Source organism: Brachypodium distachyon, chromosome 1 (assembly GCF_000005505.3).
Source record: "Brachypodium distachyon strain Bd21 chromosome 1, Brachypodium_distachyon_v3.0, whole genome shotgun sequence".
NCBI lineage: Eukaryota > Viridiplantae > Streptophyta > Magnoliopsida > Poales > Poaceae > Brachypodium > Brachypodium distachyon.
Window position 1 is genome coordinate 30,452,564 of NC_016131.3, and position 18,814 is coordinate 30,471,377.

An 18,814-nucleotide genomic window follows, 5' to 3' on the forward strand; every position below is an offset into this window, starting at 1 on the left:
ATCGTGATGACATCGACCTCCTCTAGCCTCTAGCTCTGTTGTAAACTGGAGATCTTAAATGTCATCGTTACTCACTCAAGTCTTCAAGCCAACAAACGTGCTGGACTTGGTTGATCGCGTGCCGTAGACCATAAGGACGAGGTCGTTTTCCCTTTTTCCAGTTTTCGTTAACATGTCAGAAGAACGAAATACTATTTGCGACGTGTGCCGTATATAGTCAGCAGTCAGCGCCTAACGGTCCGCGCCATTAATCGGCCGCCACCCTCCGCTTAGATCACACGTGAATTTGCAACTAGTAGTTCAATTAAGTAGAAAACCACCACATTGAATCACAAATCAGAAGCACCATCTCATCATCTATATATAGATCACGAGCCCGTAGTCCTTCCCTGCAACGCACAGCACAGCCTGCATAGCTACTAGCTCAGCTCAGAGCCACGCAAAGCCTGCAAGCAAGCGAGAATTCATCCCCCAATTAATGGCGGCCGGCGCGGGAGAGCTGAAGCTGCTGGGGTTCTGGGCGAGCCCGTTCATGCACCGGGTGCAGATGGCGATGCACCTCAAGGGGATGACCGGGTACGAGTACGTGGAGGAGGACCTGATGAACAAGAGCGAGCTCCTGCTGTCGTCCAACCCGGCGCACAAGAAGGTCCCCGTGCTCCTCCACGCCGGCAAGCCCGTCTGCGAGTCCATGCTCATCGTCCAGTACCTCGACGAGGCCTTCCCCGCCGCCGGCCCCGCCTTCCTCCCCGCCGACCCCCACGCCCGCGCCCTCGCCCGCTTCTGGGCTTCCTTCGTCGACACCAACGTACAAACACTTCTCGGTCATCATCATAATCAGCTCATCACGCCCTCCGGTCTTGACAGATCTTGCATTTTGTGTTGTGCAGTTTTTTGGGTCGTGGATCAAGGCGATCGTGGCCACGACGGACGAGGAGCGGGCGGCGGCGAACGGGGCGGCGGCGGCGGCGCTGGAGACGATGGAGGGCGCGTTCGAGGAGTGCTCCAAGGGGAAGGCGTTCTTCGGCGGGGACGGGCCAGGGTTCGTGGACTTGGCGCTGGGAGGGTTCGTAGCGTGGATCCGCGCGTACCAGAAGGTGGCCGGCGCCGACTGCGGCCTCCTGGTGGCCGACCGGACCCCGCTGCTGGCGGCGTGGGCGGACCGCTTCGCGGCGCTCGACGCCGCCAGGGCCGTCGTCCCGGACGTCGGCCGGCTCGCCGAGTTCGCCAGCCGTGACATGCTGCCGCTGCTCCACCATTTGCTTGGGAAAGCTGGCAAGTGAGAAGTGATTTTTTTTATGGAAGTGGGATGTGATTGTAATGATATATGGAACCACTGCCAGCAGAATAAAAGTGCTCGAAATAAAAGGGTGAAGAATGTAATTCCTCCTTTCAACAAAAGATGTCTCAAATTTGTTAAAATTTGAATGTATCTAGACATGACTTAGTGTATAAATGCATTTAAATTTAGTCAAAATTGAGACATGATTCGTTGGACGGAGGAAGTATGAGATGATTTTGTGGTGCCCGCCAATTGTCAGTTGTGCTCAGTTTATAAATGGGATGGCCATGGAACTATTTTCTAAGCCAATTGTTTTTGCAGAATATCAGGTTAATTTAGTGAGAAAAAGAGAAAATTATATTTTTCGTTACTTGACTGTTGTGAAAAAACTGAAACTACAGGTCCTTCAACTTGAAAATCGTGGAAATCTAGTACTCCCTCCGTCTAAAAATAAATGACGTAAATGCCACTTATTTTTCCACGTCACTATTTTGGGACGGAGGGAGTATCTTAACTTGTAAAACCAGCTATATTTGGTCTATAGTTCACGGTGGTTTCGGTCTTGGTTTCGGCCGAGACTTGGCACGGTGGAAAATTCAAGGTATAGACCTCACCACGTCATTGTCCTTGTCAGCTAAGTGACCTAAAGATAGAATTTTAAAGCTTAGAGACAGCCAATGTGTTTATTAGGTGGGTAGGAATTTCCAAGATTTCGACGATCTAAGCAACCCGTCAGGCCGCGACATGGCCGGAGGTGGCAGCATTGACGGGAAGAAGGATGATGACGGAGAGCGAGCCTGTGTTCGCCTCGTGGCCGGCTAAGGTCCCACCAAAGGAGGAGGGGACGACTGAGAAATTCGTGAGGACAGAGGAGTTGCTTGCATGTGAAAGGCATATTTAGCGGCACCATCACCTAACGGCGGCAGCAACCAATCGTAGGTCACCGTATGGCGCCTGACCGGGCCCACATGATTTTTTTTAGTTAATACATCAATGACATATACGTATCATTCATATACTATATACCAATAAAATATACCATAATTGTACCATAGACCGTTCATATAGCATATACCAATAAAATATACCATAAATGTACCATATACCCATAAAATATATCATTCATTTACCATATACCTACACCATTCATAGCCCGGCCTGACACCACGTGGCAGCGTCTAAGGGCACCGTAGGTGGCGGAGCCGTTAAATTCACCGCTCTCTTGCTTGCATGTCTTACTGTTTTTCTTATGTTGCGAGATCAACGACAAATTTTCAGTCAAACCCGGGACTAAAACCACTTGACGTGACTTTTGAAGCTTACTACTGAATTCTATGGTCCATTTCGCATATTGGCTAGAATTGATGAACCGTCATACAGATTGCAGCTTCTATCCAGTGCCAGTATTTACCCTGTGCTCAATTACCAATGGTTCGTCCCAACGGTAAGGTCAAAACAACCCCACTTGATATTCTCGAGACACGTGCACTTTGTCGCAACAACAACATCCTTGCGACTCAGTGCTGATCAAATGGGAAGGAACGAATGGCAACAGCTCCAATTGCGGTTAGAGGTGCAAAACGTTGGTCCTGAGGGTCAGAAGGAGCCCTAAAGGTCACTTTTTTGCACCTCTACCTATGATGATGTTGATTTCATCGGGAGAGCCTTTCCGAACTTTTTATTCTGCTCGTCAATGGTTTCCTGAAAATCACACTTGTGGGCAAGTGCGTTGCTACAGGGGAGCAGTCTCGGATTTTGCCTATCTGAAGGCCTGAAGAATCGACGGCCGATTATACCTTCAGTTAACCGACAGCTCAAATGAAGTTACTCCCTGCGGCCGGAATTACTTGTCCCAAATTTAGTACAAAGTTGTACTAAATCCACTCCACGGCTCAAATGAAGTTGGTCCAATACATGTACCTTCTTAGGTCCAATAGCAGCATGTGTTTCCACTAGCTAATATCTTTACCATCAACGTTTTTAGAATTGCTTAGACAAGGCAAAAACCGAAATAAATGTAAATATTAACTGTGGTCTGAATGTGTTGCAAGGTACTGAGCACAATGTTTGTTCTATTGACACTAGTAGATGTTGCAAGGTACTGCCTACCACCTTATGCTCATGATAATTTCCTTTCGTATGTTTATTCACGATAAAGAATGGTTGCTGAGCACAATGTTTGTTCTATTGACACTACCTTAAACTCCACCACTATAGTAACTTGCAAGGCAATGAAATACAGGAGAATCATATAAAATAAATTCCTGCTATTTTGTATATATATATTTTAAAAATTTGTAGGCTATGAAATCACATCCAAACAGGGTGTAGGTCGTTTTGGTTCAACGAAGAGGTTGCAGATTGCGAGAGGTGGGACAGTCGGAAGTAGTTCGTTAGTTCAAAGATTTGTTATACCCTAATGCGTGTGCGTTGGGTGCGTTTTAGTTTTAGATTAATCCTAGATGCTTGGGTATGCACTCTTTCATTTCTGATTGAGTGTGCGGTCCTAGGCTTTTCCGCCCCACCGATGTTATTTTTTGGGGTACATAAGTTCATTTTCTTACTCCATGCGTGATGAGTCTTAATTTGCAGCTTTGAAACTGCAAAAGTGTCGCTGACCTATTTCTGTATAAATTCTTTCGTGCTATTCTTTTTGCCGATTGTGCAAGACACCATTGTTAGCTCTGGCATGCCATGTACAAAGAATAAATGTCTCCACCTGATAAATGAATGTTGGTTAGGGAGTATGGTGTTTTTTAAAAATATTCCAAGAAATGTGATCTATATGTTGTGTGAGCCGTTAATCCAGTGTTAAAAATAAGTTAGCTCGATTTATTCTTTAGTTTAATCTAATCAATATACCTGCCTGATTAAACCGATAACTGCTCAACACTACTCAGGTTGTGCACGTACTCGCTTAATCCTTTGGTTTACCGATGACTCTCCATTTACGCTCGGGTTCAGTGTGTCTCGTTGCTCGCCGCCTATAAAGCACATCAACTTCATTAAAGTCACATTGCATTGTATCTTGTCTTGTCACTCGTTGCATTCACATTTACTATTTAGAATGATATACCTTCCACTGTCTCATTTTTCCTTTAAATTTCGTACAGGTTTGCCGCCGCTGCTTCCAATGCACTTTACCTCAAGGTGTTATATCAAAATACGTCCTGATGAACCTACAATCAACTCATGTTAAAATCTTGTTATTATGTTTTTTACTGCTAGTTTATAATAAAAATTCCGTGTCTCATTTTCCTTCGAATTTCATATAGGTTTGCTGCTGCTGCTTTCAACGCAAATTACCTCAAGCTGTGACATCAAGTTTCGTCCTGATACATCAACAATCAACTAATTATAGAACCTTCTTATATTCTCTACTGTCAGTCTATAAATAAATCTTATGTCAAAATATCGTTCTGTATATAGACACTTAACTGTCCTAACCATCTTTGGAATTGTCTGATATATAATGTAAAATATCGTCTTCTGTAGTTCTATGATGAATACATTTGTCACTATCAAGCTCTCTGCCTATTTATTTCTCTGTAATTTTGCAAAAGACAACGAAAATGTACCTCCAATAACGATCATTGTCAGTGAGTAAACAGACCAATCAAACCACTGCCGTGTAACTTCTTCTTACTACCAGGGCATTGAACATGCATACTCAATTGCGCTCAGGCGACGCGCAAGGGCACGGCCTAGCTTTTAGTGGTCTTCATATGAAACATAGAATTGTCTTGTCAACACTTGAGAAAGTCACACATGTTGTTAATTTGATTTAGACTTCTATTTTGTGATGTCATGAGACTTATTTACAGATATATTGCACTGTGTCTTCTGGTTATGTGTTGATGTTGTGCTACTTATTTTATTTGTTGTTGTTGTTGTTGTCCTGTTTCTGAAAAAAGTTAAGACAAACATAACCACCATGGGAAGACTTATAAACCTATAACAACAATTAAGATGTAGTTAGTTAGCTACTTTTATTTTCTTTTAATCAACACAAGTTTCCGATCGGCGGAGCCACTCATGTTAAAGCAACACCGCTGTGATTTCGAACAACTAATCCACTCAAGTTAAATCACAACTTAAAATTGCACAATGAAATTAGAAATACAAAGGCTTAACCGGAAGACTCATATGAACAAAATGCTAATTTACTGATTTATGAACACGACCATAAGAGAGCTACACACAATTCTTACGTGGCTATCCGATCTCTTATTTTTGCTCTCACATCCCGTTCTCACAATAGAAGGCATTGTGTCTAAGATGCTAATCATTGATACTAAGTGACAAAAGCTTTTGCACACTTCCACCTAAAAATCTAAATACTAGAAGGTTTCCGATTTTTATTTATTTCCTATTCTAGAATACCCCCTAGAAATATCTTCGGTTTTGTATGTCACATGCCAGTAGCTATCACCAGGCCACGGTTTGAACTTTGACTGGTACCACCTTGCAACTACCAACTGAACATGGCCTTGAACATGTGAATTGTCTGGTCAATTATTCTTCCTTTAGCTACCTTAACTGACACCAGTAAAGTAATATGTTGATTATACCATTCTAGATTTGTGATTATGATCTTGATCTCGTACAATCGATCGCCGGTCTGAGATGAATGTGTTGCGCTTCTTGATATGTGTCGATTATTCTCAGAGATAGATACCATCATGTAGGATGATCGTAGAGCGGGGCCGACGAGAGAGTAGGCGGAGAAGGAGGATGAATTGAGCGAGTAACGAAAGAGACAAGGGTTTATACAGGTTCGACTTATCCCTTCCCGTGGAGATAAGCCTACGTCCTGTTGGTAATCTAATATTTGTGTACGATATTACAAGTTGTGTTCCACCCATCAAGAGCCACTGGCTCGGCTTTATATAGTCGAACAACGAGGGTTTGGGGCAGAGCCGGGTTCATACCCAACTAGGACTATGCCTTTCTATACGACTCTTATACTAGGCTTCCTTCTTCTACACGGTGCCTTCTTAGGCCGAGTAACGAAGCGTCCGACTTAAAGGCTCGGTCCACTCGGCACTCGGCTACCCGGCTGGGATATTACCGTCAATATGATCTTGTCACATGCTAGTCTTGGAGATATGTCCTAGAGGCGATCATGTCATGATGATATTTCTTATGTATTCATGAGTTAATTTTATTGTCCTTGAACATCGGCATTGTTATGTTTAAGACTATATATTCTATGATGTTGTCCTAATGGTCCCTGGTCATTGAGGTTATTCGGATATTCAGACACATAACCTAGACTAGTTATACTTCTCGGGGTGATCACTATGTTTCACAAGCATGGGAAGGTGTTACCGAACCGATAATATGGACTCGAGGATGAGATCACCGAGTTGGACAGACCCGTGCTGAGACACAACGAGATGATTGAAGTAGGGGGCATGGTTGGTTGAAAGGTTGGTGAGGAGAGATGGGGAGGTGCTTGCATGTCTTACTCTCTTTTGACGCGGCAAGATCAACGATGACTTTTTGGTCATAAACAGGATCAAAACCGCATTACGGAACAAATATATTTGGGTTTACACAAGTTGAGGGCCAAAGCTTTTCTGGTTTTAGAGTCGAGGGACCATTTTTAGACTTCTAAAATATTTGGTGGATGAAAATATACCTTTTTGCTAAAAGAAGTGATAGATACAGAAAACCCAAGAAACCATTTGATTGTATAGGCAATTACAATTGTATGGACTATGGACTGACATGGGCAAAGCATGCTGGTTGAAATATAAGAAAGTCACTTGTTAATGCGTGGTGATGTCTCATCGAAGACTTGATCCATAGACGAAGGAACCATACCTCCACCATGAGCTCTTGCCTAGACCTCCTGAGTCTTGCCTTCAACTCTTGCCCATCTTTCTTACTAGGTCAAGTATTTTTATCACCAGCAACGTTAGTGGGCTTTGGCCTTTGCGCCCAGAGAACTAGCAAGATTAAAAACTAAGTAATTTAGACGCAAATGAAATACTCCAAGACTCCTCAATGTAAACTCAAGAAAGAAGGGAATCTAGATGGGCCTATACTTCAAGACTCCCCAATGTAAAATCAAGTGACTAATAAAGGAAAAACTATTTACTTGAGAGAATGAAACACATTCATGTGGACCACCGACCTCAGAAAAAATCGTGTGCCTATTCATCCTCGAGTGGTGTTCTCCTAACCACGCCCCACCACCATGGGGAGACATCCGATGATTTCCGATCCAATACTCATCCGCTCATTCAGCACCTTTCGATCAAATTGTTGCATCAACATGGGATTCATGATAAGAGTATTAGACATAGATTGAACACGTTGTATGCATCACATGGTCCTTTGTCATCGGAAAAAATGTACCGTGCAAAGCAACTTTTGTGATGGACCGTGGGTCTACCACCAAATGAAACATCATGAGCGTTGCAACATGATCAACATCAATACTTCAATAATAACAATCATTTTCTGGTGCTAAACTCCCATTTTGTGTTCAATTGAGCTCTTAATTAATGCTAATCATATGTTTATCCCTTAAATGAGCATATTTACATGCTAAGTGTAATTATGACAGATCTGTGCGTCTAGGCACAACTTCTTCATCTTGGAGGAAGGAAAACAGAAGAAGGCCAGCTAAAATCATCAACTACAAGTCCCTAGAGGATCTTCTTGAGCAGAACTGAGGCAAGCTGGAGGGTCTCTCTGCTTGCCTTTCCCAAGCAAAATATCCGCCGGTCTGTCCGAGGGGAGGGGCATCGCTCGCTTGCTCTTGGGCTTGCTAGCTGACTCGAGAGGGGAAGAAGAGAGGAAGAACCAGAAGGAGAAGGAGAGGAGAAGAAGAAGAAGAGAGGAGACGCGATGGATGGAGGAAGCTCCATGCTCCTCGTGATGAAGACCTGAAGATCCACCTCTTCCCTGTCTGCTTCCTGCTTCTACTTCACCAGCAAATCGGTGACGAGTTCTAAGGATGAATCGGTGACAAAGTCCAACTCTTCCATGTCTCCTTCCGTGCTTCCTTTTTGCTCAAAATTAGTGTTAATCTCTAGCTCTTCCTTGTCTACTTCTTGCTTCCCTTGCTTGTGGAGTTAAGATCCGAAACCCTAGCTGTAATCTTCCCTTCTCTTGAGAAATAGTGCTCAACTCTGTGTTGCTGTTGCTAAGTTCTGTGATAATTGTTGCTCTAGTTCAAGTTTTAGTTGTTGAATTCAGTTATCGTGCAGTAAATTATTTTAGTTCAGTTTGCAGTTGATGTGATGTTTTAATCCTAGTGTTTTCCCTCTGATCTATGCTTTTCTCTGTCTAAAACAACTTGTTTCTTCCCTGTCTTGGTAATTTGCTTGCTGTAGTTCTTTGCTTTCCTTAAGTTGTGTTAATCCTGCAGTTTATTAAACCAAAAGAAAACAACCAAAAACAGTAGATCCAATTGCATTTTGTGTTTGTTTAGTTCTACAATTTGCAAAAATTTTGAATCTGGTGAGACTAGCTTTGAGAATTGTTGGAATTCAGAACTCACTCCCTGTGGAGAACACGACATAAACCTCAATATTTGCATGGATCACAACACTATTCTCCTTGACCATAGGAGTTGGAGGGACGTAATTCGTAAATACTGAACTCAGTCCAAAATGTCTTCTTGCAATTTGTACCAATCAAACATTTATAAGTTTTTTCATCTACAAGAAAATAGAATTACTGTGTGAAGACTTATTTTGGGAGTACATTTTGGATGGAAGTCAAGGTACTCGCCACTGGGTACATCTTTTCTATGGAAATTTGAAAGAAATTCGATGAAATTTCTGAGTTGGAAAAGACGCTGAGGCTGGGCTGACTGGATCCGTGTGGGCGTGGAACTCGTAGGAGGACGCGACCTGACCTGAAATGAAAGCCCTTTTGCTCTCACGCGAAGGCTTCGCTCGCGCTTGACCAGTCTTCCCAGTCACAGGCACAGAGCGCCCACCGACACGCAACCAAAAGAAATCCCCTCGGCGGCGACCATGGAGCCCCTCGGCGGCGGCGATAGCGGCGGCGGCGGGTCTTCGTCCTGGGCGGAGCGGCAGCGCGCGGAGGCAGCGCGGGCGTTCCAGCAGTACCTGGACCGGGCGGCGCCGCACACGGCGGGGCGGTGGGCGGGCACGCTGGTGGCCGCGGTGGTGTACGCGCTGCGGGTCTACTACGTGCAGGGGTTCTACGTCGTGTCCTACGGGCTGGGCATCTACCTGCTCAACCTCCTCATCGGGTTTCTCTCCCCCATGGTCGACCCGGAGGTCGAGGCGCTCGACGCCGGACCCGCGCTCCCCACCCGCGGCAACGACGAGTTCAAGCCCTTCATCCGCCGCCTCCCCGAGTTTAAATTCTGGTATGCGGTCTCTGCTGCTCTATTCTAGCGATCCAGTATCACTACGCCGTTTAAGGATGGGGAACTAATGGTAAATTGGATATGTAAGATGCACTTATGGTTCCAGATTTGGTTGAACCAAATAGCCATGTTTTCCCCCCTTGCGGAGTAGCTCCCAGGATAAAGTACTAAATCGATATGCTTCACTACTGTAAGTGCATAGTCGGAGCTTGCTGACAAAGTTTTGTAGTGAAATGGCTTAAGGTTGCTAGTCTCAAAAGGAGATGTTGCATTTGCTAGGCGAGCTCTAGTAAAGAATTGTTAACCATGTGACTCCTTTTCAAGTAATTATGGTGTTCTTTTGTATTCCTGGTTCAGAAGTTCAGATGAGATTCTACAGTACAATCAATCCTTTTCCAATTTGCAACTAGTATAGGTTAAGTTCACGAGCTGTTTCTGTAGCATTTTTCCCCCTACCAAGCTCAATGAAATGATGCATTTACTTCTTTTGAAGCAGACAGAGTAATTTTTTATGGAATAACATCGTGCGAGTAAATTATATTATTGTAGATGCCTAGGCGGCATGGAATAGGTACCAATTCTGAGATTTTGTTTTCCAGTGCCTATGGATTCATGTGCTTGGTTTATCTGTTATTGTGTGTGCAGCCAAACGTGCAGAAACTACATACACTAACCAACTACTACTCTTTTTAGGTATGCCATCACAAAAGCCTTTTGTGTTGCTTTTGTCATGACATTCTTCTCATTATTTGATGTTCCTGTCTTCTGGCCAATACTACTATGCTACTGGATTGTGCTCTTTGTCCTGACAATGAAGCGGCAGATTTTGCATATGATCAAATATAAGTATGTCCCATTCAGCATGGGAAAGCAGGTGAGAGCTTGTTGTTAGTTGGCAGTTAATTAGTTTCATTCAACTGCTTAGAATTCGGAACGTAGATCTTGCTTTCCGAAAGATTTCTGAACCAGTAGTGCAGACTTGTTTGATGCCTAGTCAGTCATAACAGGTTTAATGCCGATTGATGCACTGTTTTCAGTGTCAATTTTTTTAGGGGGTTTTCAGTGTCACTTGGGAGTTGGGACTGTTTGGCGCCTTATGAACTCATCCTGATTGAACTTTCAATTTACTGGATCTAGAGTAATCTATATTTGTTTAAGGGCTCAGGAACTACTGCATCTGATTCTTGGTTGACCATATGATTCAACATATTGGTTCACCATGGATCAGCATTTAATTATGAGGCCAATGGTGCAACATCATGCCAGGATATCCTCCCTAGGACTTTTTGCTAATTTATGATTTTAGTTTACTAAACTTTGTTTGCAATTCTAATGCAGAGGTATGGAGGGAAGAAAGGTCCAGCAGCCAGTTCATCCAAAGACTGAGACCTAGAGACCCAATCCCTGTGTCGCTCTTCTGTGAGGCGATAATGATTATTGCTGGCATGATGGTTTTATTAGTACAACCTACTGACAGTGAATGTACAACAAGTGACTTTGCATTGGTTGAATGGTTGGTGGTTCCTGTTTTGCATAGATCAGTACCTTCTGCACAATTATCGTTTGTCAGTTGTTGTATTGTACTGTCAACTATAAACCTCTTGGATCACGTCCAATGCAAATCAAAACAATTGGGGCTTCTGCAATCCCTGTTAGTCTGTTGTAACTTCTCCATATCTATTAGGTGATGAATATAGTTATTTCTGTTGTTGCCAAATGCGAAGGGTCCAAGGCTGTACTGTAGAATTCTATACCCCGTGCTATTTGCTCCGTTCAAATAAGAACAAAACTAGTCATCACAACAAGAAACAACTGGTGCGGATACACAAAACGCACCTGCTTGACACTGCTACTAGATACCAACATGATGGAGTTTGAACTCCAGCTTAGAAGCAAGATTGTTAAGCAAGAAGCTAAAATGCAAAAGGAGCTACCTGCATGAAATCTATTCTTTGGGCAGTTTACAAGCTATCGCCCACTGGATAGAGGTCTGAAAGAATTTATCTACAAATCCAACATAATTGCAATTCAAAATTTGAGATGCAGTTAAAACATAATACTCCGTAATAATGGTTGGTTTTTCTTGAATATTTAAGTAAAAGCAAGTACGGAGTACTACTCACTGGCATGAAAGTTACGGAGTAAAAAATTTCGCACGGTGTATAAACTTGAATCCGATTCAAAGTTATGAGCTCGTTTGTACGTCTCACTACAAACCAGCTCATAAAGAGCTGGCTTATTTGTGTTTGCTTTTGTTTATCGAAAAAATTCGCGATCTTTTGAATCTTGAGAAGTTGAGACCATCAAATTAGTGCTTATCAGTTATCACACTGCCGAAAGCAAAGAGCACTCCGACGAGTGCGGGCGGGGGGGCGAGCAGGTTGTAACAAGAGCCTCACTCCCTGACAATTCGGCCCCACCTTCCACGCCTTCCCCACCTGTCAACTGCACAACCATCTCTCCTTATTTTGCCCGTGGACTCTCTCGGTGACTGCAGAGTGGATCAGTGGAACAACCCAACAGATCTGTACTATCCCTCTCTGCTCATCCGCGGCGAGAGACGAGGAGGAGATCCGAGATGGCGTTGAGCGGGTGGAGGAGGAGCCCGGCGGCGAGGCGCCCGGCGTCTCTGTGCCTGTGGATCGCGCTCGTCGCGGCCACCCTGGTGCTCGCCCAGGTGCTCATCTACCTCGTCCGTCTCCTACGAACTCATCCTTACTTCCCCACTTCCCAATCTTGCTCCGCGTGTGTTCTCCTATCCTGTTACTTCCATCTATCATCCGATGTGATTGCTCGTCGTGACTCTTGCGCTGATATATGAATCTGTTTGGCGTGGATCCAGAGGGCCTGGAATTTTCCGGTTGCCGATTTGTTAGGGTTTGATGTGGTATCTCTGTATGGATGTATCCTTACAAAAAAAAATTTATGGGTTTCAGGCGAAAAAGTCGAACGCGGACCTGTCGACGGTGACGCACAAGGTCTACTTCGACATCGAGATCGAAGGCAAGCCCGCAGGTTTGTGGTGAACGGACCCCTGTCTCCAGCTTTATTTTTAGATCAGCGCGGCGTATCACCTTGTTTGCACAAACAATTGAGGATTACTCATACGAGGATCATAAGATTAGTGCGTACTACCTAGCATTAGTTGTGCTGCAGATGCCTTGAGGACTAGCTAATACATATTATAGAGTGATCCCTACAATTATCGAAATTTGAGATTGAATTTAAGCCAGATCTGCAGTATTCTTATCTATGCCTCAGGAGAATTGCTGATGTATGATTTTATTTTGTATTTCTTCCTATGTGCTCTTTGATTTATTCATTGATATCAAAATTGCTTCTGAATTTTCATAGGTCGGGTTGTCATGGGACTTTTCGGGAAGGCTGTTCCTAAAACAGCAGGTATCATCATCTATTGTTTGTGTTTTACTAACTATGTAATTAATTTTATTAGATGACAGAAATGCTAACGGCCATATAACTTTTGTCCTGCAGAGAACTTCCGGGCGCTTTGCACAGGTATAATTACCTTCCACCCATGTTTGAAATGTTACCCAGTCTGCTTGGTTAAACTTTGTGATGATTAATCCCATGGAAACCTTGTCTGCCTGAATAAATTCTGCGCCATCCAATCACAATTTCTTTTGTTATGTTGGCATAAAATAAAATATTTAGAATATGGCAATCTGTAAGTTGGTCACATCTTCAGTAAGTTTAACCAATCAAATAGACGTGCTCCTCCAAAAGTTACAGCATAATGCAGGCATATACTTGTAGCATAACCGAGTTGCTCGCTATGTTGTTTGGAAGAATAAGAAGATTCCTATCTTATTCTCACTTTCTTACATTATTTCGTAGAATGGCAATGTTGTCCTAATAATTGGTGAGGGGGGTCTAAGCTCCCTCAAGAATAGCAGAATGCTTGTACGCTGTATGTTGTCCACAGTGGCTAAAATAGATCTCTTAGTCACATGAGTGCCAATACACCAGTGAGAAAATGAAGAGAAATTTAGTAACTAGTTTAAACTTTATTTGATCCTACTCTAAACATGTCAGTGCATATGAATATCAATTACAAAGAGAATCTAATTATCTAGTTGAATTTTTAGTTGAGTAGTTCCTAGTATGCAATTAATATGAAAGTAAATGGAAAAGTATTGTCGCATTATTCATATATTACAAATAAAATACTAAGAAAGCTGTTGTTAGTTGATGGATATATTTAGAGAGACCTCTTCAGTAATGCAATTTGTATAGTAGATTTCTCTCTGGTGTCTGCTGATGGTTACTCAGTATGCAAAAGTCTATTGTTTGTTGTGAACCCATGTAGTCATGTATCTTTCTTAATTTTGAACTTTAATGGTATACAGGAGAGAAAGGAACTGGCAAGAGTGGCAAACCTCTCCACTACAAGGGAAGTTCATTCCACAGAATTATCCCCAGCTTCATGATCCAAGGAGGTGACTTCACACTTGGTGATGGAAGGGGCGGTGAATCTATCTATGGCACAAAGTTTGCTGATGAAAACTTCAAGCTCAAGCACACTGGACCAGGTTATTAACTATATCCTTACTTCCTATTTGTAGAGAGCTTTATTAAGGGTCATAGCCGTTAAGTCCTTCTCCCTATGATTGATTGGTTGTCGGTGCAGGTTTTCTCTCCATGGCCAATGCTGGGAGAGATACAAATGGATCACAGTTTTTCATCACCACTGTAACTACAAGCTGGTAATCTATTCTTTTCTTTGTAATTGCTGATGTTTCTACTATTCTTTTGTTCTGTTAGAAGTTAGAACTGTTTGTTGATTCCCTGTGTTTTTGTGATGTGCTAGGTTGGACGGCAAGCATGTTGTGTTTGGCAAGGTGCTGTCTGGGATGGATGTGATCTACAAGGTTGAGGCCGAAGGCCAGCAGACTGGCACACCAAAGAGCAAAGTTGTCATCGCAGACAGCGGAGAACTGCCGCTGTGATGTGATGAGCTGAAACTGAAACGATCTTTGATGGGAGCTGCCTTGCCTGGCTGTAGAACGGTTATTAGTTGGTCTGTTTAAGTACGTTTCTACCTGAATTTAAACGTCTCAAGTTTATCTCGACCATAAAGTATAATGACTTGCTTATCTGGTGCGAAATTCCAAGAGTGAGATGTGGCAAATGGTCTTACACTACATGATTGTGAAATTCGTTTTCCATCTTAGTTGCGAAATTCAAAGGGTAATGTCGCAAATGGTCATACATCCTACTCTACATGATTTCGTTTTCTGTACTTTTGGCATGTTGTTCATGCCTAAGCACACTCTCACTCCAGTAAAGCAAGCTACATAGTTCTCACTCTGGAGCTAGCTAGAATGGGTAATCCGGTAGAACAAGCTGCAGCCATTGCCATGGTGGTCACTGGTCACGGTACTCACCTATCGTTCGGCTGTGTCTGCTCCAGCGGCAGAACCACCAAGGTACTCCACATGTGGTTGATGCTGTCATCGGGGAGCAGCGTTCAGCGGATGCATCTGCTCCGGCGGCTTCCTCCTCCTAGCCTCCTAGGTGCTCTGGTGTGGACCTCAGCGCGCGGGCGCAGTTGGAAATGTTGGATGCCGCGATGAGAGTATGAGACGGACGTGGCCAGGACACGCCCACCACCGCCGGTGCGCCCTTCCTTGGCCTACCCGTCGTCGAGCATCCGGGAGATGTTCGCCACGGTCAGAACTCAGAAAGCACCACGCCGCCGAGGGTGAGCACTGCACACTGCTACTGTATTGCGGCCGACGAGCTCTTTACCCATGCCGAAGGCATCACTTAGCTAGCGGAAATGCCTGGTGTCGATCTTTTGTTCATACGAATTTTGTAGTAAGACATAGTGAATTGGCAGTAAATTCGTTGTTGCTTCACTGCTGATTGCAAAGCCGCAACAAATTTAAATACTTACAAAGCAATCATAAAATCAGTTTCAAAATACACCGCTATTTATAAACTCGGACCAAATGAACATTTTACTACATGAACTCAAAGAACGCACACATAAGTACATAACCTCGACTTTGTTATACAGGTTAGTCAAAAAATAAGTCGGTAAGGCTAAAAATGGACACGTGGCATGATCCTGGACCACGACTTGTAACTAGGTTGGTGCCACATGTTGATTTTTAGCCTTTTGCCGAATCATTTTTGGACTAATTTGTATCACTAACTCAAGTTTACATACTTATGTGTGCGTTTTCTGAGTTCATGTACTAAAATGTTCATTTCCTCGAGTTTATGGATTAGCGGTGTATTTTACTCTTATTAGTAATAGGTTAAAATGTACTTTCTCGACTAAAATATGACATTTGCATCAGTTCAAAACCACAAGCATAAGGGAGATTCTAGTCCACGGACGACGTTGCGGTTAGTTTGGATAGCCCTTTATTCCTTTGCTGGTCTCAGTTTTTGCCTATCCAACTTTCTGAAAATATTAATCAACTTCGAAAATTCTAGATATGAGCATTCGTTCTCTGAGGAGGATATAAATGGGCTATCAAGTTTTTCTGGAAATTTTTGAAAGCTGGGACGAACTTTCAATCTTTTTTTTCTAAAAGAGTGAAGTTGAAAAAAACTATATTTTATTTTTGACAAAGTATCAGATTCTTGGGATGGACTTCCCTTTTTTTTTGACAAACTTCCAGATTTTCTCGAAAATTCTAGATTTGATAACGAGGGGTGCAACTTTCACAAGACGACATCTTTGCCATCCTTGCTAACTAGGGCCGCCACATCCATCGTCGTGACATCCTTGCCGGCAAGACAACACGGGCCACAATATCCATGAGGCCGCCTATGTCATACCCTGCCTCCATGCTAATGCTCCATGCTTCCACGTCGTTGTAAAGGGACACGACCCAATCGCACTGGCCAACCGCGACAAAAACCCTAGTTTCCGGTTGTCTTACTAGCTTCACATGGTTACATCGGCATCTATATGAGGGTGACTTGTCGTCTTGACCGGACTCGAAGAGCCATTGTCGGGACCTGTCTAATTTGAACGTTGGATGTTTCCTTAATTACTTAACATTTGTTTCGAATTCCAATAAAAAGCAAGTGAAATATAAATGTAGAAACAACGTGCACGAGTGGAATCACAAAGTACGACCTAGTATTTATGATTAGAAAAAATAAAAACAATGATACATTTATCTTTGTACCTTTGTTCTCCTCGGCACAAATGCTCCTCAGGTAAAGAACAGGACATTCGTTTCCATCTCTATAGATCGCTAGACTTTCTACTCCGTATAAAAATCCTCCGTAGTGGAGTAGACTAATACAAGAAAAACCGTGTCCTTGCCTTTCGAAAAAGGAAAGAGATGGAAAAAGAGTCCGGGAAGCGTGAGCAATCCTAGAAGCCGCATCTTCCTTTCATACAAAATCTTTTTGCCCTAGAAAACAAATAAAAATCCTGAAAGCGGTATCCAGGCCGCCGGTTTCAGATCGAACGGCGGATTTGGGAACCCCAGGCGCCTAATAATTGGCGACCCCCCTCCACAGCCTCCACCCGTGCCCATCAAACGAAAAGAAGACAGACACAAATAGGGTTAGGAAGGGGACGCGGCGGCGGCGGAAAGCGAGAGGGGAGGGAAGAGGAAGTCGTCGGAGATGACGGGGAAGGCGAAGCCAAAGAAGCACACGGCGAAGGAGATCGCTGCGAAGATCGACGCGGCGACGACGAACCGCGGCGGCGGCAAGGCGGGGCAGAAGGACCGGCTGGGGCAGGAGAAAGGGGGGCACGCCAAGCTCGAGTGTCCGCTCTGCAAGGTCACCGCCCCCGACGTCAAGTCTATGCAGATCCACCATGAGGCGCGCCACCCCAAGCTCCCCTTCGACCCGGAGAAGATCAACAACCTCCACTCGTCCCCGGCCGCTGCGCCGGAGGTCGCGTCTAGCTCCAAGCCCAAGCCCGGCGTCCGCGGCAGTCTCAAGAAGACGGGGTAAAATTGAACCCCTTCGCATACAATCCCCTCATCTAGTCTGCTATGGTCGCCTGCATCTGCAATCGTCATACTGCAGTGTTTTACGTCTAAATCTACCGCCGCTGCTGTTGCTGTTGCTGCTTTACAATACTGTTGCTGCTGCTGTTGCTACATGTCATGTGATAGATGCTTTAAATTTATCCCCGTATATCTGAGGCTATGGCTGTACCTGATGTTCCTTGTTCTATTTGCCATGCTCAATTATTATCTATCGCTACCCTGTGATGCTGGCAAATGGTTTGCTAATATTAATTTCTAGTGGCGCTCAGATTGCTGCTTATTCACTTTCCTCTAATAGCAGCTAAAAGTCATTTAGCTCCTTGATTGTTTGCTTCGTACTGTAGCTTGTAGGGTATGTTTATCTGTCGAAAATCGAAGCCTGATTTTGACCTTCAGCTCATGGGGGTATTTCTCCCTTTATCAAGGGAATAACAAGCCCACCTGAAGAATACTCACATGCTTTTTCTTCAAGAAAACGCAAAATGCATTGCTGTCCTGCTGCATCATTTTGCTCCATGTGATTTCTTATGACATGCTAACATGCCATCAATATGTGCTATTTCTACTTCGCCTGAAAGAATTGGTCTCTCAGGAGTATGGTTAATACTCTTGGCAGTATCAGTGGCTGTCTAGCACTCTTGTTTGACTATAAATGTATCATTGCAGCGATGAACAGAAATGAGGCCTTCAAAGCTTCAAGTGCCTCTTATAAGTCTCTGTTTGCAATCGCAGTGGATTATGACTATCTCGTTTGGTTGGTCGTTTTAGATATTTGGCTTGCTTCTTTTAATGAAGTTGTAATCTGATATATTATGGCCTTCAGAACATATGAGATGACCTTAAACTAAGCCTAAATAACGGAGTTTGTATCATCTGTCTGGTGTGTAGAGTGAAACTACTGTTGGGATTACAGACTGACTCACCATCCTCTACTTAAAAGTACTTTTTAAAGCTGATGAACTTTAGTTATTGTATTGCCCACTGGAGAGGCAGTGCAATGATGTGCCATCATGATGCTTGAGCCATGGTCGGGCACACTTCGCCACTGTTTTGTTAGCATGGAATTTATGATGCTTGAAGCAATGGTGAGAAGTACTTCATCATTTTTTTGGATCGTGTCGAATTTATGCTTGTTGGCCCCAAGTATTGGGATGAATCTAGTGAGAACGTTGTGCCAAT

At 43.6% G+C, this 18,814-nt stretch overlaps 4 protein-coding genes across 5 annotated transcripts; all 4 read left to right on the plus strand.

Annotated features, from left to right (window-relative positions):
• The first annotated feature begins 343 nt into the window (after positions 1 to 343).
• LOC100832823 (probable glutathione S-transferase GSTU6) lies at positions 344 to 1,559 on the plus strand. The gene is made up of 2 exons (XM_003560491.4): positions 344 to 808; positions 891 to 1,559. Exons 1-2 carry the CDS (start codon positions 479 to 481, stop codon positions 1,281 to 1,283), a joined length of 723 nt encoding a protein of 240 aa, XP_003560539.1. The 5' UTR covers positions 344 to 478; the 3' UTR covers positions 1,284 to 1,559.
• A 7,629-nt stretch (positions 1,560 to 9,188) lies between these two features.
• LOC100827863 (protein RER1A) lies at positions 9,189 to 11,358 on the plus strand. Its single transcript, XM_003563489.4, has 3 exons — positions 9,189 to 9,641; positions 10,335 to 10,515; positions 10,980 to 11,358. The coding sequence occupies exons 1-3, from the start codon at positions 9,280 to 9,282 to the stop codon at positions 11,025 to 11,027; spliced, it is 591 nt and encodes a 196-aa protein (XP_003563537.1). The 5' UTR covers positions 9,189 to 9,279; the 3' UTR covers positions 11,028 to 11,358.
• A 761-nt stretch (positions 11,359 to 12,119) lies between these two features.
• On the plus strand, positions 12,120 to 14,844 carry LOC100828170 (peptidyl-prolyl cis-trans isomerase CYP20-1). Of its 2 annotated transcripts, none has more exons than XM_024456838.1 (7): positions 12,120 to 12,333; positions 12,578 to 12,656; positions 12,996 to 13,043; positions 13,137 to 13,160; positions 14,012 to 14,194; positions 14,293 to 14,368; positions 14,473 to 14,844. In XM_024456838.1, exons 1-7 carry the CDS (start codon positions 12,220 to 12,222, stop codon positions 14,609 to 14,611), a joined length of 663 nt encoding a protein of 220 aa, XP_024312606.1. In that variant the 5' UTR covers positions 12,120 to 12,219; the 3' UTR covers positions 14,612 to 14,844. The 2 variants fall into 2 exon arrangements, with proteins under 2 accessions (XP_024312606.1, XP_010227456.1); XM_010229154.3 differs by having other exon boundaries at positions 12,122 to 12,318.
• A 2,299-nt stretch (positions 14,845 to 17,143) lies between these two features.
• Positions 17,144 to 18,595, plus strand: LOC100828468. The gene is made up of 2 exons (XM_003563491.4): positions 17,144 to 17,593; positions 18,302 to 18,595. Exons 1-2 carry the CDS (start codon positions 17,262 to 17,264, stop codon positions 18,315 to 18,317), a joined length of 348 nt encoding a protein of 115 aa, XP_003563539.1. The 5' UTR covers positions 17,144 to 17,261; the 3' UTR covers positions 18,318 to 18,595.
• Positions 18,596 to 18,814: the final 219 nt, after the last annotated feature.

Excerpts from the sequence above, each read along its gene's own strand:
- LOC100828170 (XM_024456838.1), top strand. The coding sequence starts at position 12,220 with ATGGCGTTGAGCGGGTGGAGGAGGAGCCCGGCGGCGAGGCGCCCGGCG. Across the intron at positions 12,334-12,577 it reads CCCAGGTGCTCATCTACCTC|GCGAAAAAGTCGAACGCGGA; the intron begins GTCCGTCTCCTA and ends TATGGGTTTCAG. Across the intron at positions 14,369-14,472 it reads ACCACTGTAACTACAAGCTG|GTTGGACGGCAAGCATGTTG; the intron begins GTAATCTATTCT and ends GTGATGTGCTAG.
- LOC100828468 (XM_003563491.4), top strand. The coding sequence starts at position 17,262 with ATGACGGGGAAGGCGAAGCCAAAGAAGCACACGGCGAAGGAGATCGCT.
- LOC100832823 (XM_003560491.4), top strand. The coding sequence starts at position 479 with ATGGCGGCCGGCGCGGGAGAGCTGAAGCTGCTGGGGTTCTGGGCGAGC. Across the intron at positions 809-890 it reads CTTCCTTCGTCGACACCAAC|TTTTTTGGGTCGTGGATCAA; the intron begins GTACAAACACTT and ends TGTGTTGTGCAG.
- LOC100827863 (XM_003563489.4), top strand. The coding sequence starts at position 9,280 with ATGGAGCCCCTCGGCGGCGGCGATAGCGGCGGCGGCGGGTCTTCGTCC. Across the intron at positions 9,642-10,334 it reads CTCCCCGAGTTTAAATTCTG|GTATGCCATCACAAAAGCCT; the intron begins GTATGCGGTCTC and ends TACTCTTTTTAG. Across the intron at positions 10,516-10,979 it reads CATTCAGCATGGGAAAGCAG|AGGTATGGAGGGAAGAAAGG; the intron begins GTGAGAGCTTGT and ends ATTCTAATGCAG.